A 24,519-nucleotide genomic window follows, 5' to 3' on the forward strand; every position below is an offset into this window, starting at 1 on the left:
TGTGTCAGCTCGCATACAGCGATGGGCTCCCACGCTGGCTGCGTATGATTACACCATCCGGCACCGGCCGGGCACTGAAAATTGCACTGATGCGCTCAGCAGGCTTCCACTGGCCAACACTCAGGGGGCAGCGGAGCAAAGCGCTGAGATGGTCATGGCCGTTGATGCCTTTGACAGCGCAGGCTCCCCCATCACAGCCCGCCAGATCAAAATCTGGACCAACAGAGATCCCCTCCTGTCTTTGATTAAAAAATGTGCCCTGACTGGGGATTGGGCGCCCGCACACTGAGCATGCCCTGAGGAGGTTGGACCGTTTCACAGGCGGATGGATGAGCTCTCTATCCAAATCAACTGCCTACTATGGGGCAGCCGGGTAGTCATGCCCCAGAGGGGCAGGGAAGCTTTCATCAGGGAACTCCACAGCGAGCATCCAGGCATTGTGCTGACGAAGGCCATTGCCCGGTCACATGTTTGGTGGCCGGGAATTGATTCAGACCTGGAACACTGTGTTTGCAGGTGCACGACATGTGCTCAGCTGGGAAATGCCCCCAGGGAGGCCCCGCTCAGCCCATGGCCCTGGCCCACCAGGCCATGGTCACGCATTCACGTAGACTACGCGGGCCCGTTCATGGGGAAAATGTTTCTCATCGTGGTTGATGTGTACTCAAAATGGATTGAGTGCATCATTTTGAATTTGTGCATGACATCCACCACTGTGGAGATCTACGTGCGGTCTTTGCGACCCACATTTTGCCAGACATCCTTGTTAGCGATAATGGCCCATGTTTCACTAGCTATGAATTCCGGGAATTCATGTAGGGTAATGGCATCAACCATGTCAGGACAGCACCGTTCAAGCCAGCTTCCAATGGCCAAGCAGAATGTGCGATCCAAATCATAAAACAAGACATGCTCAGGATTCAAGGTCCCTCCCTTCAATGCCGCCTATCGTGCCTCCTGCTGGCCTATAGGTCCCGACCCCACTCGCTCACGGGGATCCCGCCCGCCGAGCTCCTTATGAAACGTACACTCAAAACTCAGCTGTCCCTCATTCATCCTGTCTTGTCCGACATTTTTGAAGGCAAGCGCCAGTCCCAAAATGAGCACAATGACCATAATTCAAGAGGGAGATGTATAGAAATTGGTGACCCAGTATTTGTTCTCAATCACGCTTTGGGGCCCAAATGGTTTGAAGGTACTGTAATAGACAAAGAGGGGAATAGGGTCATCGTGTTTAAAATTAATAATGGGCAGATATGCCGCAAGCATCTGGACCAAGTAAAAAAAGGGTTCAGTATGGAATCTGAGGAACCTGGGGAAGATCATGAGATGGTATTCACACCACCGCCAGTGAACGAGCAGCAAGAACATTCAGCAGCATGCACAGTCCCTGCGGTCAGCCCGGACAGGCCGGAATCACCACAGGGGACAGACACGCAGGCCAAGGCTCAACAGCCAGAGCACCAACTGCGGCGCTCCACGAGGGAGTGCAGGCCACCCGAAAGACTTAACCTGTGATCCCATTAAGACGTTGGAGGGGAGGTGATGTCATGTATGTAACCTTCATGTAACAACACTGCAATACTGTATATACTTGAGAAATGCACACATTGACCACAGGGGGTGAACTTGTGGGAGACACTCTTCACCTAATCATCCAGGTATATAAAAGGAGGTCCCACGCAGGGTCATCACTTCTTGGTCCTGTGAATAAAGGTTCAGGTTATGGAGTGACCTTGTCCATAGAATGTGCCTCGTGTGGATTTGTGGTATTGTGTAAGGACTTTACATTAATCATACCCCCAACATTTAAGTCCAAGTCATTGATATATACCACAAAAAGTAAAGGACCCAGCGCTGAATCCTGCGGAACCCCACTGGATACAACATTCCAGTTACAAAAACACCCATCAACCATTACCCTTTGCTTCTTGCTGCCGAGCCAATTTTGGATCTAACTTGCCACTTTGCCCTGGATCCCATGGGCTGTTACTTTCGTGACCAGTCTGCCATATGGGACCTTATCAAACACTTTGCTGAAATCCATATGCAGTACATCATATGCACTGCCCTCATCGACCCTCCTTGTTACTTCCTCAAAAAATGCAATCAATTTAGTCAGACACAGCCTTCTCTTAACAAATCCATGTTGACTGTCCTTGATTAATCCATGTCTTTCCAAATGAAGACTTATTCTGTCCCTCAGGATTTTTTTCCAATATGTCCAAACACGTCCTTCTACAGCTGTACAGGGCTTTGGTCCACACCTGGAGTACTGCATGCAGTTTTGGTCTCATTTAAAGAGAGATATACTGACATTGGAGGCAGTTCAGAGAAGGTTCACAAGGTTGATCCCTGAGATGAAGGGGTTGTCTTATGAAGAAAGGTTGAGCGGGTTGGGCCTACACTCTTTGGAGTTTAGAAGAATGAGAAGTGATCTTATTGAAACGTTTAAGATTCTGAGGGGCCTGGACAGGGTAGATGCAGAGAGGATGTTTCCCCTCGTGAGGGAATCTAGAACTAGGGTCATAGCTCCAGAATAAGGGGTCACCCATTTAAAATGGGGATGATGTGGAATTTCTTCACTCAATGGGTCATGAATTTTTGGAATTCTCTGCCCCAGAGAGCCGTGGAGGCTGGGTCATTGAATATATTTAAGGTGGAGATATTTTTGAAAGATAGGGGAGTCGAGGGTTATGGGGAACGGGCAGGGAAGTGGAATTGAGACTAGGATCAGATCAGCCATGATCTTATTGAATGGCAGAGCAGGCTTGAGGGGCCAAATGGCCTACTTCTGCTCCTATTTCTTATGTTCTTATTAGATCATGACTGATCTTTATCTCAACTCCATTTACCCATGTTGGTTCTATATCCCTTAATACCTTTACATCACAAAAATCCATCAATCTCAGTTTCAAAATTTTCAATTGACCTGGTCTCAAGAGCTTTTTGGGGGAGAAAATTACAGATTTCTAGTTCCCTTAGTGTTAAGAAGTGCTTCCCAGCATCATCCCTGAACTCCCTAGCTCTAATTTTAAGGTTATCTCCCCTTTGTTCAAGACTCCCCCATCAGAGAAAATAGTTTCTTCTATATACCCTATCCTCCTTTAATCATCTTGAACACCAATTAGATCACCCCTTAATCTTTGATACTCAAGCCTAATCTATACAACTTCTCCTCATAATTTAGCCCTTTTAGCCCCAGTCTTATTCTGGTGAATCTGTGCTGCACACCCTAAAAGGCCAACATATCCTTACTGTGGTGTGGTGCTCAGAAATGAACGCAATACACCAGATGAGGTCTAACCAGATTTTTATACAACTGCAGTATAACTTTATATTCCAGCCCTCTTGAAATAAAGGCTAACATTCCATTAGGCTTTTGAATTATATCTGTATCGCCCACTAGTTTTTAGTGATACAAATGGAATGCCTCCAATTCCAATCTCTTGTGTGGACTCTTATCAAACGCCTTCTGGAGGTTCGTAATATCCACAGACACTCCTTTAACTACTGCAATAGTAACCTCCTCAAATCATTCAAATACTTTAATTAGACTTGATTTGCTCTTTACAAATTCATGCTGGCTCTCTCTGATCAGCTCATATTTGTCCAAGTGCTCAGTCACTGTGTCTTTAATAGAAGATTCTAGCCCACATCACGTAAGGTTAATAGATCTATAATTTCCTGGTTTCTCCCTCCCACGCTTCTTAAATAATGAAGTGACATGGAAATTTCCAATCTAAGGGGATAATTGCTGAATCGAGAGGTTTGGAAGATCATGACTAAAGCATCTGCAGTTTTATCACCTATCTTTTTTAGTAGCCTGGGGTGGAACCCATCATGTCTTGGGGATTTGTCAATCTTCAGTCTCATTATTTTCTCCATTGCCATTTTTTTTACTTATATTAAACTAGTGAGACCCTTCCCCTGATTTATTTTTAATTTTCATCTCGTACTTTATCCTCATCCTCTAATGTGAAGACTGATGCAAAGTAATTTTTTATAGCAAATCTGCAATTACCTTATTTTCAATTGCATTATCACCTGTCTGTCTTTAAGGTGCATACGTTACCGTCAGCCATCCACTTTCTCTGAATATACTTATAGAAAATTAGTATGTACGCATGTGTGTCTATATGTGTGTGTATGTATATATGCATGTATGTGTTTATGTGCATGCATGTACGCATGTGTATGTATGCATGTATGTGTGTATATATGCTTGCATGTGTTGGTGTGACTTGGTGTCAAATTTGTATTGCTAATGCGCTTATTAAGCATCTTCGGATGTTTTGCTATGTTAAAGGTGCTATATAAATGCAAGCTGTTGTTACATAGAAACATAGAAACATAGAAAATAGGTGCAGGAGTAGGCCATTCGGCCCTTCAAGCCTGCACCACCATTCAATAAGATCATGGCTGATCATTCCCTCAGTACCCCTTTCCTGCTTTCTCTCCATACCCCTTGATCCCCTTAGCCGTAAAGGCCATATCTAACTCCCTCTTGAATATATCCAATGAACTGGCATCAACAACTCTCTGCGGCAGGGAATTCCATAGGTTAACAACTCTCTGAGTGAAGAAGTTTCTCCTCATCTCAGTCCTAAATGGCCTACCCCTTATCCTAAGACTGTGTCCCCTGATTCTGGACTTCCCCAACATCGGGAACATTATACCCGCATCTAAGCTGTCCTGTCCTGCCAGAATCTTGTATGTTTCTATGAGATCCCCTCTCATCCTTCCAAACTCCAATGTATAAAGGCCCAGTTGATCCAGTCTCTCCTCATATGTCAGTCCGGCCATCCCTGGAATCAGTCTGGTGAACCTTCGCTACACTCCCTCAATAGAAAGAACGTCCTTCCTCAGATTAGGAAACCAAAATTGAACACAATATTCCAGGTGAGACCTCACCAAGGCCCTGTACAACTGCAGTAAGACCTCCCTGCTCCTATACTCAAATTCCTTAGCTATGAAGGCCAACATACCATTTGCCTTCTTTACCACCTGCTGCATCTGTATGCCAGCTTTCAATGACTGATGAACCATGACACCCAGGTCTCGTTGCACCTTCCCTTTTCCTAATCTGCCACCATTCAGATAATATTCTGTCTTCGCGTTTTTGCCCCCGAAGTGGATAACCTCACATTTATCCACATTATACTGCATCTGCCATGCATTTGCCCACTCACCTAACCTGTCCAAGTCACCCTGCAGCCTCTTAGCGTCTCCCTCACAGCTCACACCGTCACCCAGTTTAGTGTCATCTGCAAACTTGGAGATATTACACTCAATTCCTTCATTCAAATCATTGATGTATATTGTAAAGAGCTGGGGTCCCAACACTGAGCCCTGCAGCACTCCACCAGTCACTGCCTGCAATTCTGAAAAGAACTCATTTATCACGACTCTCTGCTTCTTGTCTGCCAACCAGTTCTCTATCCACGTCAGTATATTACCCCAAACCATGTGCATTGATTTTGCACACCAATCTCTTGTATGGGACCTTGTCAAAAGCCTTTTGAAAGTCCAAATACACCACATCCACTGGTTCTCCCTTGTCCACGCTACTAGTTACATCCTCAAAAAATTCCAGAAGATTTGTCAAGCATGATTTCCCCTTCATAAATCCATGCTGAGTTGGACTGATCCTGTCACTGCTTTCCAAATGCGCAGCTATCTCATCCTTAATAATTGATTCCAACATTTTCCCCACCACTGATGTCAGGCTAACCAGTCTATAATTACCCACTTTCTCTCTCCCTCCCTTTTTAAAAAGTGGTGTTACATTAGCTACCCCCCAGTCCATAGGAACTGATCCACAGTCAGTAGACTGTTGGAAAATGATCACCAATGCATCCACTATTTCTAGGACCACTTCCTTAGGTACTCTGGGATGCAGACTATCGGGCCCTGGGGATTTATCGGACTTCAATCCCATCAATTTCCCTAACACACTTTCCCGCCTAATAAGGATATTCTTCAGTTCCTCCTTCTCACTAGACCCTCGGTCCCCTAGAACGTTCGGAAGGTTATTTGTGTCTTACTTCGTGAAGACAGAACCAAAGTATTTGTTCAATTGGTCTGCCATTTCTTTGTTCCCCATTATAAATTCATCTGAATCCAACTGCAAGGAACCTACGTTTGTCTTCACTAATCTTTTTTTCTTCACATATCTATAGAAGCTTTTGCAGTCAGTTTTTATGTTCCCGGCAAGCTTCTTCTTGTACTCTATTTTCCCCCTCTCAATTAAACCCTTTGTCCTCCTCTACTGAATTCTAAATTTCTCCCAGTCCTCAGGTTTGCTGCTTTTTCTGGCCAATTTATATTCCTCTTCCTTGGATTTAACACTATCCTTAATTTCCCTTGTTAGCCAAGGTTGAGCCACCTTCCCCGTTTTATTTTTACTCCAGCCAGGGATGTACAATTGCTGAAGTTTATCCATGTGATCTTTAAATGTTTGCCATTGCCTATCCACTGTCAACCCTTTAAGTATCATTTGCCAATCTACTCTAGCCAATTCACGCCTCAAACCATTGAAGTTACCTTTCCTTAAGTTCAGGACCCTAGTTTCTGAATTAACTGTGTCACTCCCCATCCTAATAAAACATTCTACCATGTTATGGTCATTCTTCCCCAAAGGGTCTCGCGCAACAAGATTGCAAATTAGTCCTCTCTCATTACACATCACCCAGTCTAGGATAGCCAGCTCCCTGGTTGGTTCCTCGACATATTGGTCTGGAAAATCATCCCTAATACACTCCAGGAAATCCTCCTCCACAGCATTGCTACCAGTTTGGTTAGCCCAATCAATATGTAGATTTAAGTCACCCATGATAACTGCTGTACCTTTATTGCATGCATCCCTTATTTCTTGTTTGATTCTGTCCCCAACCTTGCTACTACTGTTTGATGGTCTGTACACAACTCCCACTAGTGTTTTCTGCCCCTTGGTATTCCGCAGCTCCGCCCATACCGGTGTTGATATATACATGTGTGTTTGTGTGTATGCATGTGTGTGTGTGAACGTGTGTGTGTGTATACATGTGTGTGCCTGTGCCTGTGTTTGACAAAGTGCATTGCAAATTATCACAAAAGATTTGCCTATTTGTGTTTGGCTTTGTCCCAAATTTTAAAAGCCCAAACCTGAAAATATTTTCCAAACAGTCTTCCCTCGTGCAGAGTTAAAACTTCCTTCAGATTCCCAGACTTTGCACCTTTCCTGTGTCGAGAATTACTGAACCTGTCTTCTTGTCTCCAGGCTGGCAACCTTGCTTCAATTGTTTTTGCAAGCACAGAAATTATAAAGTAGCTATTCTTCCTGGTTCAAGATTAGATACGCCTCCAAGAAAAATTAGACTACACCTGCTATGCATTAAATGTTGTGCCAGCATAAACTTATTCAGAGAGTTAGTATGAAAAGCATATTATGGGCTCAAGTTTGGTCAAACCTAAGTTCCGCCCATTTACCGTCGAAAGGACTGCTAAGATCCTGACAGTACTTTGGGTGGAAGCTTGGTGGAAAAATGGAAAATAAAATGCCCGGCGGAAAAAATGGGCTTTGCACGGCGATTCTAGGTGGCAGCGGGAGGTAGATTGGATTCTGGGCGGCAAATTAAATCCTCAGCAAAGTAACGCCGAGGATAGAGTCGGGCCCAGGGAGGGGGGAACGGGGAAAAAAATTGTTCAACAAATGAAAAAAAAACCATGATAAATCCTTCAGTGGACCATCTCAAGCAAAATCACTGCAAAAGAAATGAAGAAAACCAGCTCACTAACCTTTTCTTGCATGTCCTCGTACCTACCGTTCAGGTAAGACCTGCCTCCACGCGGCAGTTTTTTCTGCTGCCGGAGTGGAGGATCGCCTGGATCAATCTGGGGAGTGAGCGGGCGGGAGGATTTTTGTCGGCGTTGCACACCGGCGCATGCCAGCGGATGCTCCCCACTGGTCTTCTCTCCCCGCCAGCGTGACGGCCTCAACAAACTCGCTCGGAGGGGAGAGTGCCCAACAAACAGAGAGACTGCCGAGAAAACTCGGCGGCAGCCGGCGGTAAGTTCACCAAATTCGGGCCTATAGTATGTTAGGCAACAGCCTTTTGCCATTGATCAATACAGCTCAGACTGATTGGATGAAAGTCTCCACCCGATAGTGGCAGTGTGATCCCTGTATGAAATGAGTTTGGGGAGTTTTCATCCAGAGTCTGGCAGGCATGGCTCACAGCATCCAACTGCCCCAGTTTGGTAATTTCACTTAAAAGGCCCTTGAAATAGCTGGGAAATTAAAACAGAAAAATGTTACATTGGTGCTCTTCTGAGTTTGAGCTGTGGCACATTGAGCAGAGCAGAGCGAAGGACCTTTGCTGTACATCTAGTTGTGCTTTATCTAACCTGGGGTGATTGGTGTTGATGCTGAGTCACCTCTTCTTGATGAGCAGAGTACTAACCAGCAGGGCTTTATTTATATATATTCCCTTCCCTTGCCCAGTCCCAGTTGTTGACAAGCTCCTGAATCTGGGTCTTTTCCAATGAACAATAGGCTCCCTCTGTGCCTCAATTTCTAATATTCTACTCGCAAATCTTCTGCCACGTTGCTTACGGTGGGTTAGAGATTGCAGATTTTATAACAGTAGTGCGACAGGAAAAGTGATACAGGAAGTAAGTGTGACACTACAGGAATTTAGGTCTTCATAGAATCTTACAGCAGAGGAGGAGGCCATCCAGTCCATCCTGCCTGTGTCGGCTCTTTGAGAGAGCTATACAATTAGTCCCACCCCCCCTGCATAGCCCTGCAAAATCTTCCTTTTCAAGTACATAACCAATTCCCATTTGAAAGTTATTATTCAATCTGCTTCCACCATCCTTTCAGGCAGTACATTTCAGACCATAAATAAAGAGGGGACTTGGGGGAGGGCACCAGTGAATGGAGGAATTCTTTTTATTCGTTCCTGGTATGTGAGCTTCGCATGTAGGCCAGCATTTATTGCCCATCCCCAATTGTCCTTGAGAAGGTGGTGGTGAGTCGGCTTCTTGAACTGCTAAAGTCTGTGTGGTGAAGGTACTCCCACAGTGCTGTTAGGGAGGGAGTTCATTGACCCAGCAACTATGAAGGAAAGGCGATATATTTCCAAGTCAGGATGGTGTGTGACTTGGAGGGGAACTTGGAGGTAATATTATTCCCATGTGCTTGCTGCCCTTGTCCTAGGTGGTAAAGATCATGGGTTTGGGAGGTGCTGTCGAAGAATCCTTGGCGAGTTGCTGCAGTGCATTTTGTAGATGGTGTACAGCTACGGTGCGCTGGTGATGGAGGGAGTGAATGTTTAAGGTGGTGGATGGGGTGCCAATCAAGCGGGCTACTTTGTCCTGGATGGTGTCGAGCTTCTTCAGTGTTGTTAGAGCTGTACTCATCCAGGCAAATTGAGAGTATTCCATCACACTCCTGACTGACGCCTTGTAGAAGATGGCACAAATTGAAACAAATGGGTATGATCTGATAGCCATTACGGAGACGTGGTTGCAAGGTGACCAGGACTGGAAATTAAATATTCAGGGGTATTTGACAATCCGGAAGGACAGACAGAAAGGAAAAGGAGGTGGGGTAGCTCTATTGATAAAGGATGGAATCACTGCAATAGTGAGAAATGATATTGGCTCAAATGATCAGGATGTTGAAACACTTTGGGTGAAGATAAGGAATAATGAAGGGAAAAAGTCACAGGTGGGTGTAGTCTATAGGCCCCCTAACAGTAGCAACTCTGTTGGTCGGAGCATAAACCAGGAAATAGTGAGGGCTTGTAAAAAGGGAACAGCAATAATCAACCATATTGATTGGACAAATCAAATTGGTCAGGGTAGTCTTGAGCAGTGTGTAACAGAACCAACCAGAGGCCAGGCTATCTTAGATCTGGTCCTGTATAATGAGACATGATTAATAAACAATCTCCTAGTAAAGGATCCCCTCGGAATGAGTGATCAGAGCATTATTGAATTTCAAATTCAGATGGAGGCTGAGAAAGTTGGATCTCTAACCAGCATACTAAGCTTAAATAAAGGAGACTATGAAGGTATGAGGGCTGAGTTGGCTAAAGTGGACTGGGAAAATAGATTAAAGTGTAGGACGGTTGATGAACAATGGGGTATATTTAAGGAGATATTTCACAACTCTCAAGAAAAATATATTCTAGTGAGGAGGAAAGGGCGTAAGAGAAAAAAGCCATCCGTGGCTAACTAAAGAAATAAAGGATGGTATCCAATTAAATTCAAGGGCATACAATGTGGCCAAAACTAAGTGGGAGGACAGAAGATTGGGAAGCGTTTAAAAGCCAAAAAAGAACGACTAAAGAAATGATTAAGAAAGGGAAACATAGAAACATAGAAAATAGGTGCAGGAGCAGGCCATTCGGCCCTTCTAGCCTGTACCACCATTCAATATGATCATGGCTGATCATGCAACTTCAGTACCCCACTCCTGCCTTCTCCCCATATCCGCTGATCCCTTTATTCGTAAGGGCCACATCTAACTCCCTTTTGAATATATCCAACGAACTGGACTCAACAGCTTTCTATGGTCGATAATTCTATAGGTTCAAAATCCTCTGGATGAAAAAGTTTCTCCTCATCTCGGTCCTATATGGCTTACTCCTTATCCTTAGACTGTGACCCCTAGTTCTGGACTTCCCCAACATCGGGAACATTCTTCCTGCATCTAACCTGTCCAATCCCGTCAGAATTTTACATGCTTCTATGATATCCCCTCTCATTCTTTTAAATTCCAGTGAATATAAGCCTAGTCGATCCAGTCTTTCTTCATATGTCAGTCCTGCCATACTGGGAATCAGTCTGGTGAACCTTCGCTGCACTCCTTCAATAGCAAGAATGTCCTTCCTCAGATTAGGAGACCAAAACTGCACACAATACTCAAGGTGTGGTCTCACCAAGGCCCTGTACAACTGCAGCAAGACCTCCCTGCTCCGATACTCACATCCTGCCGTTATGAAGGCCAACATGCCATTTGCTTTCTTATCTGCCTGCTGTACCTGCATGGCTACTTTCAATGACTGATGTACCATGACACCCAGGTCTCGTTGCACCTCCCTTTTTAGTAATCTGTCACCATTTAGATAATAATCTGCCTTCCTGTTTTTGCCACCAAAGTGGATAACCTCACACTTATCCACATTATACTGCATCTGCCATGCATTTGACCACTCACCTAACCTGTCCAAGTCACCCTGCAGCCTCTTAGCATCCTCCTATATAACCAATAAGGGAATTAAGGGTTATGGGGAGCGGGTGGGTAAGTGGAGCTGAGTCCACGGCCAGATCAGCCATGATCTTGTTGAATGGCGGAGCAGGCTCGAGGGGCTAGATGGCCTACTTCTGTTCCTAATTCTTCTGTTCTCACAGCTCACACTGCCACCCAGCTTAGTGTCATCTGCAAACTTGGAGATATTACATTCAATTCCTTCATCTAAATCATTAGTATATATATTGTAAATAGCTGGGGTCCCAGCACTGAACCTTGCGGTACCCCACTAGTTACTGCCTGCCATTCTGCAAAGGACCCGTTTATTCCCACTATTTGCTTCCTGTCTGTCAACCAGTTCTCTATCCAGGTCAATACATTATCCCCAATCCCATGTGCCTTAATTTTGCACACCAATCTCTTGTGTGGGACCTTGTGAAAAGCCTTTTGAAAGTCCAAATACACCACATCCACCGATTCTCCTTCATCCACTCTACTAGTTACATCCTCAAAAAATTCTAGAAGATCTGTCAAGCATGATTTCCCTTTCATAAATCCATGCTGACTGTAAAGTCCCGTCCCCTCAGTAAGGATTCACACGAGGCATGTAGTGAAGTCAAGGTCACTCTGGACCTGCACCTTTATTTCACAGCTCTGGAATGCTGCACTTGCCTGAGACCTGTCCTTATATACCTGTCTCTTGCAAGTGCACCCTTGGTGGTAAGGTATGCTGGTGGTTACAGGTCATATCTTATTACAGTCATGTATAGCATGTTAGGATACAGTTATATATAATAATGTAAGATACATGACATCACCCTCCCCCAAGGTCTTATTGCCTTTATAGGTTCAGTCTCTCAGGTGGTCTACGCTCTCGCATGGAGCATCTGAGTTGTGGTTCAGTTGTTTGCCTTGGTGTCTGTTTTTCTTTGGGTGTGGTTGCTGGTATCTCACCTGGGCTGTCTGTTTCGATTGGTGTGATTGTTGTTGACTCGCCTGGGCTGTCTGTTGGGATTGCCCTTTCCTCAGGTTGTTCCCTCTGTCTGTCCACCAGGTGTGGTGCGAGTTTCATATTGTAGTCTGCCTCTGGTTCCGCAGTGTTGTTGGTAAATCTGCTTTTGACTTGGTTTACATGCCTCCGGCAGGTTTTGCCATTGTCCATTTGTACTACCAGTAGCCTGTTTCCTTCCTTGCCCGTTACTGTCCCTGCAAGCCATTTGGGACCCCTGCCATAGTTTAGTACAAACACTTTGTTCCCTATCTCATTCCATCTCCCCCTCGAATTTCTGTCATGGTACTCAGTCAGCTTACGGCGCTTTGCCTCAACGATTTCGTGCATGTTTGGGAGGATTAATGAGGGCCTGTTTTTAAAGTCCTTTTCATCAACAGTTGCGCGGGGGGGATCCCAGTCAATGAGTGCGGACGAGATCTGTATGCCAGCAGCAGTCGCGACAGGCGGCTCTGCAGCATGGGACCTTGGATTTTAAGCATGCCTTGTTTAATGATTTGCACTGCTCTCTCCGCCTGGCCGTTGGAGGCCGGCTTGAACGGTTCCGTCTTGATGTGATTTATGCCGTGGTCAATTATAAAATCTTGGAATTCTGCACTGGTGAAGCACGGACCATTGTCACTGAACAATATGTCAGGGATTCCGTGCGTTGCAAACATGGTTGCGAGGCTCTCCACAGTGGTGGAGGTTGTGCTCGAGTTTAAAATGGTGCATTCGGTCTACTTTGAAAATGCATCTACAACTACGAGGAACATTTTGCCCATGAATGGGCCCGCATAGTCTACGTGCACCCGTGACCATGGTTTGGCAGGCCAGGGCCAGGGGCTCAGGGGAGCCTCCCTGGGGGCATTGGTGAGTTGGGCACAAATGGTGCACCTTCGGACGCAGAGCTCCAAGTCCACGTCAATACCAGGCCACCAGACGTGGGATCTGGCCATGGCCTTCATGAGAACGATCCCCAGTTGCTCGCGGTGGAGCTCCCGGACAAATGCCTCTCTGCCTCGCAGAGGCATGACTACCCCGCTACACCACATCAGGCTGTCTGCTTGTAGTGATAGCTCATGCATGAGCCTGTGAAAGGGTTTTAATTCCTCGGGGCAGGCATCGCGAGCCTCTGCCCAGTCACCGGTTAGGACACTTCTTTTTACTAAGGATAACGTGGGGTCGCTGGCCATCCAGGCTCTGATTTGGCGAGCCGTCATGGGCGAACCTGTGGACTCAAAGGCATTGATTGCCACGACTATCTCACAGTCCTGTTCGTCAGAGCCTTCCGTGGTCGCCAGGGGTAGCCTGCTGAGCGCGTCGGCACAGTTGTCTGTGCCTGCTCTGTGCCTTATGGTATAGTCGTAGGACGCCAGCATGAGTGCCCACCGTTGAATTCGCGCCGAGGCGTTGGCGTTTATTGCCTTGCTCTCGGATCGGAGGGACGTGAGGGGCTTGTGGTCGGTTTCTAATGCGAACTTGGTCCCGAAAAGGTATTGGTGCATCTTTTTGACACCGTACACGCACGCGAGCGCCTCCTTCTCTACCATTCTGTACCCGCGCTCCGCCCGCGAAAGTGACCTGGAGGCATAAGCTATGGGTTGTAATTTGCCCGCAGTATTGACATGTTGTAAAATGCATCCGACCCCACACGCTGACGCATTGCATGTGAGAACTAGCTTTTTATCTGGATCAAAGAAAGTCGAAACACTGTTGGAACACAGAAGGTTGCGTGCCTTATTGAAGGCGTGTTCCTGGGCGTCCCCCCAAAACCAATCGCACCCCTTCCTGAGTAGCACGTGGAGAGGCTCCAGCAGCATGCTTAAGTTTTGCATAAAGTTCCCAAAGTAATTGAGTAGCCCGAGAAAGGCGCGCAGTTCTGAGACATTCCGGGGCCTGGGTGCCAGGCGAATTGCTTCTGTTTTGGACTCTGTTGGGCGGATTCCATCAGCGGCAATCCTTCTGCCCAAAAATTCAACCTCGGGTGCGAGAAACAGGCACTTGGATTTCTTGACTCGTAAGCCTACCCGATCCAACCGCTTTAGTACTTCCTCCAAATTACGGAGATGGGAGTCGGTGACCCTGCCCGTGATAAGTATGTCGTCTTGAAATACAACCGTCCTCGGGATGGACTTGAGCAGACTCTCCATGATGCGCTGGAATATGACAGCTGCCGACCTGATGCCGAATGGGCATCGATTGTACATGAAAAGGCCTCGATGTGTGTTGATGGTGGTGAGTAGCTTGGATTCTTCGGTTAATTCTTGCGTCATATACGCAGATGTGAGGTCTAGTTTTGAGAAAAGTTTACCTCCAGCCAATGTGGCAAATAAGTCCTCCGCTCTGGGCAGCGGGTACTGGTCCTGTAGGGAGACTCTTTATGGTAGATTTGTAGTCCCCACAGATTCGTACGGATCCATCAGGCTTCATGACTGGGACGATGGGACTTGCCCAGTCGCTAAATTCCACAGGTGATATAATGCATTCCCGCAGAAGCTTGTCCAGTTCGTGTTCAATCTTTTCCCTCATCACATAGGGAACAGCCCTGGCCTTGTGATGGACCGGTCTAGCATCCTGTGTGATGTAGATTTTGACTTTGGTCCCTTTGAAAGTGCCCACAACTGGCTGAAAGAGATGTTCAAATCGCTTTATAACTGTTGAGCAGGAGGTCCGTTCCTCTAATGACATGGCATGGACATCATTCCATTTCCAGTTTAGTTTTGCCAGCCAGCTTCTCCCCAGCAGTGCTGGGGGGTCTCTGGGGACAATCCACAGGGGAAGTCGGTTCACTGTCCCTTTGTGTGTGGCAGAGAGCATGGCGCTGCCAAGGATTGGTACGATTTCTTTGGTATAGGTCCTTAGTGTGGTGTCGACCCTTGTGAGTTTTGGTCTGTCTCTTTTATGCGGCCACAGTTGTTCAAATTGTTGAGCGCCCATGAGAGATTGACTCGCTCCCATATCCAGCTCCATGTTGACAGGTATCCCATTGAGTAGGACCCTCATCATTATAGGAGGCGTCCTGTTGTAGGAGCAGTGGCCATTGATCGTGTTGACCCGCTGTACATCGGTGTCCCGGGTACTGTCTCCACCGTCTTCTGGTCCGCTTTCCGACCCATCCGATCTGTATACCAGCCAAGCTGCCATTTTTTTGCACTTGCGGGCCAAATGCCCTATATATTCACAGTTCCTGCAAACAGCCTGCTGAAATTGACATCCCCTTGATGAGTGCCCGCCCCCACACCTCCAGCACAGACTGCTTTCATTGTTCCCAAAGAATGAGCTGCATCTGGCTGATCTCCCTTGAGCTTCTCTCAGTTTGTAGTTGATTGCTCGCATTGTGGGTTGATGAGGTGTGAACGGCCGTTCCTGTGGCCCTTGATGGCTTCTGGCACCACTGCCTGCTGTCGAGAGCCTGTTCTCCCGGTTTTGTCTGTGTGTGGGGGTAGCAGCTTGTCTAATGCTGTGAACACCTTGTTCCATTATTTCGTTAGTTGTCGTACCTGCATTGTAAATCAACCTCGTTTCTTCTTCCCCTACCAAGAATGTCTGTGCAACCAGTGCTGCTGCCTCTAAGGTCAGGTTCTTGGTCTCTATGAGCTTTCGGAATATGTCTGCGTGGCCTATTCCTTCAATGAAAAAGTCTCTCAGCATTTCTCTCCTCAGTTCATCGGAGAACGCACATAAACTAGCCAACCTCTGAAGTTCCGCCACGAAGTCGGGTATGCTCTGGCCCACACAGCGTCTGTAGTTGTAGAACCTGTGTCTGGCCATGTGTAGGCTGCTCGCTGGCTTCAGGTGGTCTCTTACCAGTGTGCTCAATTCTTCAAATGACTTGCTTGCTGGTTTCTCGGGTGCCAACAGATCCTTCATTAAAGCGTATGTTTTCGAGTCACAGCTGGTCAAGAGATGGGCTCTTCTCTTGTCTGCCTCACCGCCTAACCAGTCTTTGGTTACAAAGCTTTGCTGGAGCCTTTCTATAAAGTCCTCCCAATTGTCTCCAGCATTGTACTTTTCATCTGATCCGTTGTTCGCCATTCTGTGGATTCTGTGATCCCGTAACTCGTCGCCACTGTAAAATCCTGTCCCCTCAGTTCAGATTGACACGAGGCATGTAGTGAAGTCAAGGTCACTCTGGACCTGCACCTTTATTTCACAGCTCTGGAATGCTGCACTTGCCTGAGACCTATCCTTATATACTTGTCTCTTGCAAGTGCACCCTTGGTGGTAAGGTATGCTGGTGGTTACAGGTCATATCTTATTACAGTCATGTATAGCATGTTAGGATACAGTTATATATAATAATGTAAGATACATGACAAATCTCTTGTGTGAGACCTTGTCAAAAGCCTTTTGAAACTCCAAATACACCACATCCACTGGTTCTTCCTCATCCACTCTACTAGTTACATCCTCAAAAAATTCTAGAAGATCTGTCAAGCATGATTTCCCTTTCATAAATCCATGCTGACTTGGACCGATCCTGTCACTGCTTTCCAAATGCGCTGCTATTACATCTTTAATAATTGATTCTAGCATTTTTCTCACTATCGATGTCAGGCTAACCTGTCTATAATTCCCTGTTTTCTCTCTCCCTCCTTTTTTAAAAGTGGGGTTACATTAGCTACCCTCCAATCCATAGGAACTGAACCAGATTCTATAGAATGTTGGAAAATGACTACCAATGCATCCACTATTTCTAGGGCCACTTCGTTAAGTACTCTGGGATGCAGACTATCAGGCCCTGGGGATTTATCGGCCTTCAGTCCCTTCAATTTCCCTAACACCATTTCCTGACTAATAAAGATTTCCCTCAGTTTCCCCTTCTCGCCAAACTCTCGGTCCCCTAGTATTTTCAGTAAGTTATTTGTGTCTTCCTTAGTGAAGACAGAACCAAAGTATTTGTTCAATTGGTCCGCCATTTCCTTGTTCCCCATTGTGAATTCCCCTGATTCTGACTGCAAGGGACCTACATTAGTCTTCACTAATCTTTTTCTCTTCACATATCTATAGAAGCTTTTGCAGTAAGTTTTTATGTTCCCTGCAAGTTTACTCGCGTACTCTATTTTTCACCACCTGATTAAACCCTTAGTCCTCCTCTGCTGAATTCTAAATTTCTCCCAATACTCAGGTTTGCTGCTTTTTCTGGCCTATTTATATGCCTCTTCCTTGGATTTGACACTTTCCCCAATTTTTCTTGTTAGCCACGTTTGAACCATCTTCCCTTTTTTATTCTTACGCCACACAGGAATGTACAATTGTTGTAGTTCAACCATGTGATATTTAAATGTCTGCCATTGCCTATCCACCGTCAACCCTTTAAGTATCATTCGCCAGTCTATGCTAGCCAATTCACGTCTCATACCGTCGAAGTTTCCTTTCTTTATGTCCAGGACCCTGATCTCTGAATTAACTGTGTCACTCTCCACCTTAATGAAGAATTACCATATTATGGTTGCTCTTCCCCAAGGAGCCACGCACGACCAGATTGTTAATTAATCCTCTCTCATTACACAAGACCCAGTCTTGGATGGCCTGCTCTCGAGTTGGTTCCTCGGCATATTGGTCTAGAAAACCATCCCTTATACACTCCAGGAAATCCTCCTCCATAGTATTGCTACCAGTTTGGTTAGCCCAATCAATATGCAGTTTAAAGTCACTCATGATAACAGCTGTACCCTTATTGCATGCGTCCCTAATTTCCTGTTTGATGCCATCCCCAACCTCCCTACTGCTGTTTGGTGGTCTGTACACAACTCCCACTAATGTTTTCTGCCCTTTGGTGTTTCACAGCTCTATCCATATAGATTCCACATCATCCACGCTAATGTCCTTCTTTACTATTGCATTAATCTCTTCTTTAACCAACAACGCTACCCCACCTCCTTTTCCTTCCTGTCTGTCCTTCCTGAATATTGAATACCCCTGGATGTTGGTTCCCAGCCTTGAGTACTTTGGACCCACTTCTCTGTAATCCAAATTATGTCATATCCGTTAACAACTATCTGAGCAGTCAATTCATCTACCTTATTACAAATGTTCCTCGCATTGAGACTCAGAGCCTTCAGGCTTCTTTTTTTAACACTCTTTGTCCTTTTAGAATTATGTTGTAATGTGGCCTTTTTGATTTTTGCCCTTGATTTCTCTGCCCTCCACTCTTGCTTTTCTCCTTCCTACTTTTTGTTTCTGCCCCCTTTTTACTTCCCTCTGCCTCCCTGCATAGATTCCCATCCCTATGCCTTGTTAGTTTAAACCCTCCCTAACAGCACTAGCAAACACTCCACCTAGGACATCAGGTCTGGTCCTGCCCAGGTGCAGACCATCCGTTTGTACTGGTCCCACCTCCCCCAGAACTGGTTCCAATGTCCCAGGAATTTGAATCCCTCCCCTTTGCACCACTCCTCAAGCCACATATTCATCTGAGCTATCCTGCAATTCCTACTCTGACTAGCACGTGGCTCTGGTAGCAATGCTGAGATTACGACCTTTGAGGTCCTACTTTTTAATTTAACTCCTAGCTGCCTAAATTCAGCTTGTAGGACCTCATCCCATTTTTTACCTATATTGTTGGTGCCTATATGTACCACGACTGGCTGTACTCCCTCCACCTCCAGATTGCCCTTCAGCGGCTCAGAAACATCCTTGACCCTTGCACCAGAGAGGCAACATACAATCCTGGAGTCTCGTCTGTGGCCGCAACAACGCCTATCTATTCCCCTTACAATAGAATCCCCTATCACTATAGCTCTCCCACTCTTTTTCCTGCCCTCCTGTACAGCAGAATCATCCCTGGTGCCATGAACTTGGCTGCTGCTGCCTTCCCCTGATGAGTCATCTCCCTCAACAGTATCCAAAACATTGGCACGGCACCCAATTTGCACACAGCAATACCCCACAAACAGCAATGAGACAATGACCAGATGATCAGTTTTAGTGATGTTGGTTGAGGCATAAATGTTGGTGAAGACAGAATTTTCATACCCATCAAATGATGGCAAATGGATCACTGAGACTTTGAGGAAAACGCATTATTCCAGAGAGAGATAATGGGTCAGGAAATCAACAATCAATCTGAATAACACTTTCTTTCCTGCAGATGTGCTGGAGGGGAGTGTGAAAAATTTCTACAGCCGCTTGGCATTTCGTAAGCTGTGGGGAATCTCAATAAGGAACAGGCTGAATGTGACTGCAAGAGGGATCCAAGCTGGGTAAGTATTCATCTTCTGATGCTTTCTTTACAGTGGAGGTCACAGCAGACATTGGACTCATCCTCTTGATTTACTTATTTCCTTGAGCCTGCTCTGCCATTGCTGATCTGTATCTCAACTTCCTTTACCTGCCTTAACTCCATAATCCTTGATAACCTTACCTAACAAATACCTAGCGATCTTAGTCGTGAATACTCCAATTGTCCCAGCATCCACAATCTTTTGAGGGAGAGAGCTCCCAATTTCTACTCTCCTTTGTGAGAAAAAGTGCTTCCTGATTTAACTCCTGAATTCACTTCTGAATGGCCTGGCTCTAATTTTAAGATTATGCCCTTTTGTTCTGAATTCCTGATCAGGGGATATAATTTTCAATTATTTTAAATAATTTTAGATCAAGGAAACACAAGCTAAGTTTATGCAAACTGTCTGTCATATATGTAAACTTGTATATACTCTGTACAGCCACCAGAGGGCTCATCCCCTGGTGTGCCAAGTGATCCCGTAATCCCTTGGGAGCACAGGTATTTAAGGAGGCCTCACAGGTTGGAGAGGCACTCTGGAGACCTGCAATAAAAGACTAAGGTCACACTTTACTTTGAGCTTGCATTGTTCAGTCTGACTCTTTCTCCATACACACCAACTGGTGACGAGATACAGATAACGAACCCAAAGATGCAGACAACAGTGGGCATCCTGGAGAAATTCTCAGAGGGAAATGTTTGGGAAACCTTTGTGGAGCGACTTGACCAGTACTTCGTAGCCAACGAGCTGGATGGAGAAGAGAACGCTGTCAAATGAAGGGCGATCCTCCTCACCGTCTGTGGGGCACCAACGTATGGCCTCATGAAAAATCTGCTTACTCCAGCGAAACACACGGAGAAATCGTATGATGATTTGTGTACACTGGTCCGGGAGTATTTGAACTCGAAGGAAAGCGTTCTGATGGCAAGGTACCGGTTCTACACCTACAAAAGATCTGAAGGCCAGGAAGTGGCGAGTTATGTCGCCGAGCTAAGACGCCTTGCAGGACATTGCCAATTTGAAGGACATTTGGAGCACATGCTCAGAGACTTTTTCTTACTTGGCATTGGTCACAAAACCATACTTTGCAAACTTCTGACTGGAGAGACCCCAACTTTGACTAAGGCCATAGCGATAGCCCAGGCATTCATTGCCATCAGTGACAATACTGAGCAAATCTCTCAGCACACAGTGCTGCTACAATTACTGTGAACAAAGTGATGTTTTCAAATCGCAACGTACAGGACAGGTCACACAAGCCTGCAGCTGCATGTCCGCAGATGTCTCAGAGTCCACCATCAAGGGTGATGAATGCAAGGCCATTAACACCTTGTTGGCGCTGCGGGGGTGATCATCATTTCCATTCATGCTACTTTAAAGGGTAGGTTTGCAAGGGCTGTGGAACAATGGGACACCTCCAACATATGTGCAGGCGAACTGAAAATCCTGTTAATCCTGCAAACCACCATGTTGCAGAGGAGGACAGATCCACGGAGGATCACGATGAATCAGACCGAGGAGGCAGAGGTACATGGGATGCACACATTCACCACAAAGTGTTCCCCGATAATGCTGAATGTTGAACTAAATGGATTCCCGGTATCAATGGAGCTGGACACGGGCGTGAGCCAGTCCATCAAGACTGGGCAAAAAGATTTTCGAAAGATTGTGGTGCAGCAAGGCCTAAGGCCAGTCTTAACTCCAGTTCGTACGAAGCTAAGAACTTACACAAAAGAACTGATTCCCGTAATCGGCAGTACTACCGTAAAGGTCTCCTACGAGGGAGCGGTGCACAAGCTACCACTCTGGGTGGTACCGGGCGATGATCCCACGCTGCTCGGCAGGAGCTGGCTGGGAAAGATACACTAGAACTGGGACGACGTCGGAGCGCCATCGCATGCTGACGACACTTCTTGTGCCCAGGTCTTAAACAAGTTCCCTTCACTGTTTAAACCAGGCATCGGGAAGTTCCAAGGAGCAAAAGTGCAGATCCACCTAATTCTGGTGACGCGACCCATCCATCACAAGGCAAGAGCAGTACCGTACATGATGAGAGAAAGGGTAGAGATCGAGTTAGACCGGCTGCAACGAGAGGGCATCATTTCACCGATCGAGTTCAACGAGTGGGCCAGTCCTATTGTCCCAGTCCTCAAGGGAAACGGCACTGTCAGAATCTGTGGTGATTACAAAGTAACTACCATCGTTTCATCCTGCAGGACCAATACCCACTACCAAAGGCCGTCGATCTCTTTGCAACGCTGACGGGAGGAAAGACGTTCACGAAGCTGGATTTGACTTCAGCCAACATGACGCAGGAACTGGAGGAATCATTGAAGGGCCTCACCTGCATCAACACGCACAAAGGTCTTTTCATTTATAACAGGTGCCCGTTTGGAATTCGATCAGTGGCGGCGATATTCCAGAGAAACGTGATCTTCCAGGACGACACCTTGGTCACAGGTCGGGACACAGTTGAGCAGCTGCAGAACCTGGAGGAGGTTCTTAGTCGACTCAACCGCGTGGGGCTCAGGTTAAAATACTCGAAGTGCATTTTCCTGGTGCCTGAAGTGGAGTTCTTGGGGAGGAGGATCGCAGCGGATGGCATCAGGCCTACCGATTCGAAGATGGAGGCAATCGAGAATGCACCGAGGCCACAGAACGTGACGAAGCTGCGGTCGTTTCTAGGACTCCTGATTTACTTTGGCAACTTCTTATCGGCTCTCAGCACACTGTTAGAACCACTGCATGTCTTACTGCGTAAAGGGGACGAATGGTCATGGGGCAAAAGCCAAGAAAATGCCTTTGTAAAAGCTAGAAAATTGTTGTGCTCAAACAAATTGCTTGTGCTGTATGATCCATGTAAGCATTTGGTACTAGCATGTGATGCGTCGTCATATGGCATCACGTCTGTATTGCACCAAGCTAATGATTTTGGGATACTGCAACCGGTTGCTTACACATCCAGAAATCTGTCTAAGGCTGAGAGAGCCGACAGCATGATTGAAAAAGAAGTGTTAGCGTGTGTCTATGGGGTAAAGAAAATGCATCAATATCTATTTGGGCTAAAATTCAAATTGGAAACTGACCATAAGCCACTCATATCCCTGTTTTCTGAGAGTAAAGAGATAAATACCAATGCATCGGCCCGCATCCAGAGATGGGCGCTCACGTTGTCCACATACAACTATGCCATCCGGAACAGGCCAGGCACAGAAAACTGCGCCGATGCTCTCAGTAGGCTGCCATTGCCCACCACGGGGGTGGAAATGGCGCAGCCCACAGATTTAGCCATGGTTATGGAAGCATTTGAGAGTGAGCAATTACCCGTCACTGCCTGGCAGATCAAAACCTGGACAAGCCAGGACCCTTTATTGTCCGTATTCAAAAACTATGTGCTTCACGGGAGCTGATCCAGTGTCCCAGTGGAAATGCAGGAAGAGATAAAGCCATTCCAGTGGCACAAAGATGAAATCTCTATACAGGCAGAGACTGCCTTCTGTGGGGCAATCGAGTAGTGGTCCCCAAGAAGGCAGAGACACCATCATCAGTGACCTCCACAGTACCCACCCAGGTATCGTAATGATGAAAGCGATAGCCAGATCCCATGTGTGGTGGCCCGGTATCGATGCGGACTTAGAATCCTGCGTGTACAGATGTAATACTTGCTCGCAGTTAAGCTATGTACCCAGGGAGGCGCCGCTAAATTTATGGTCTTGGCCCTCCAAACCGTGGTCTAGAGTGCATATCGCCTATGCAGGCCCGTTTTTGGGTAAAATGTTCCTTGTGGTTGTAGATGCGTACTCCAAGTGGATTGAATGTGAGATAATGTCGGCAAGCACGTCCGCTGCCACTACTGAAAGCATGCGGGCCAAGTTTGCCACACACGGCCTACCCGATGTCCTGGTGAACAACAATGGGCCATGTTTTACCAGTGCTGAATTCAAAGAATTCATGACCCGCAACGGGATCAAACATGTCACATCTGCCCCGTTTAAACCAGCGTCCAATGGTCAGGCAGAGAGAGCAGTGCAAACCATCAAGCAAGGCTTGAAGAGGGTCACTGAAGGCTCACTGCAGACTCGCCTATCCCGAGTCCTGCTTAGCTACCACACGAGGCTGCACTCGCTCATTGGGATCCCACCTGCTGAACTGCTCATGAAAAGAGCACTTAAGACAAGGCTCTCGTTAGTTCACCCTGATCTACGTGAACAGGTAGAGAGCAGGTGGTTTCAACAAAGTACATACCATGATAGCGCAAATGTGTCACGCGAGATTGAAATCAATGGTCCTGTATTTGTATTGAATTATGGACAAGGTCCCAAGTGGCTTCCCGGCACTGTCGTGGCCAAAAAAGGGAGCAAGGTGTGTCGGGTCAAACTTTCAAATGGACTCATTCACCGGAAACACTTGGACCAAATCAAACTCAGATTCACGGACTTTCCTGAGCAACCCACTTTGGGCCCTCCCTTCTTTGACCCCCCAACATACACACCAGTGGCAACCGACACCACGGATGGCCTCGAAGCAGAACCCACCATCCACAGAGCTCAGCAGGACCCACCACACCAGGCAGCCCAGCAAGGCCAGCTGCACAGCAGCCCAGCGAGGGCCCAACAATTGACTCACCAATACCAGCTTTCATACCGAGACGATCAACCAGGGCAAAAAGGGCCCCAGATCGACTCACCTTGTAAATAGTTACACTATTGAGTTTGGTGGGGGAGTGTTGTTATATATGTAAACTTGTATATATGCTGTACAGCCACCAGAGGGCTCATCCCCTGGAGTCCCAAGGGATCCTATAATCCCTTGGGAGCACAGGTATTTAAGGAGGCCTCAGGTTGGAGAGGCACTCTGGAGACCTGCAATAAAAGACTAAGGTCACACTTTACTTTGAGCTCACAGTGTTCAATCTGATTCTTTCTCCATACATATCACTGTCTTCATAATTTAACATTTTAAGCGCTGGTATCACTTTGTTGAATCTGCGTGGCACCACCTCCAAGGACACTATATCCTTCCTGAGGTGCGGTGCACAGAACTGAATGCAGTACTACAGG

At 46.5% G+C, this 24,519-nt stretch overlaps 1 protein-coding gene across 1 annotated transcript in view; it reads left to right on the plus strand.

Moving 5' to 3' along the window:
- tg (thyroglobulin) overlaps window positions 1-24,519 on the plus strand; it is a 621,247-nt gene that overhangs the window by 192,589 nt on the left and 404,139 nt on the right. The window contains exon 33 of the mRNA XM_070888386.1: window positions 19,327-19,438. Within this exon, the coding sequence (XP_070744487.1) occupies window positions 19,327-19,438 (112 nt within the window). The remainder of the gene's footprint in view (window positions 1-19,326; window positions 19,439-24,519) is intronic.

The sequence above is a fragment of the Pristiophorus japonicus genome, chromosome 1 (genome assembly GCF_044704955.1).
Source record: "Pristiophorus japonicus isolate sPriJap1 chromosome 1, sPriJap1.hap1, whole genome shotgun sequence".
NCBI classification, from domain to species: domain Eukaryota; kingdom Metazoa; phylum Chordata; class Chondrichthyes; family Pristiophoridae; genus Pristiophorus; species Pristiophorus japonicus.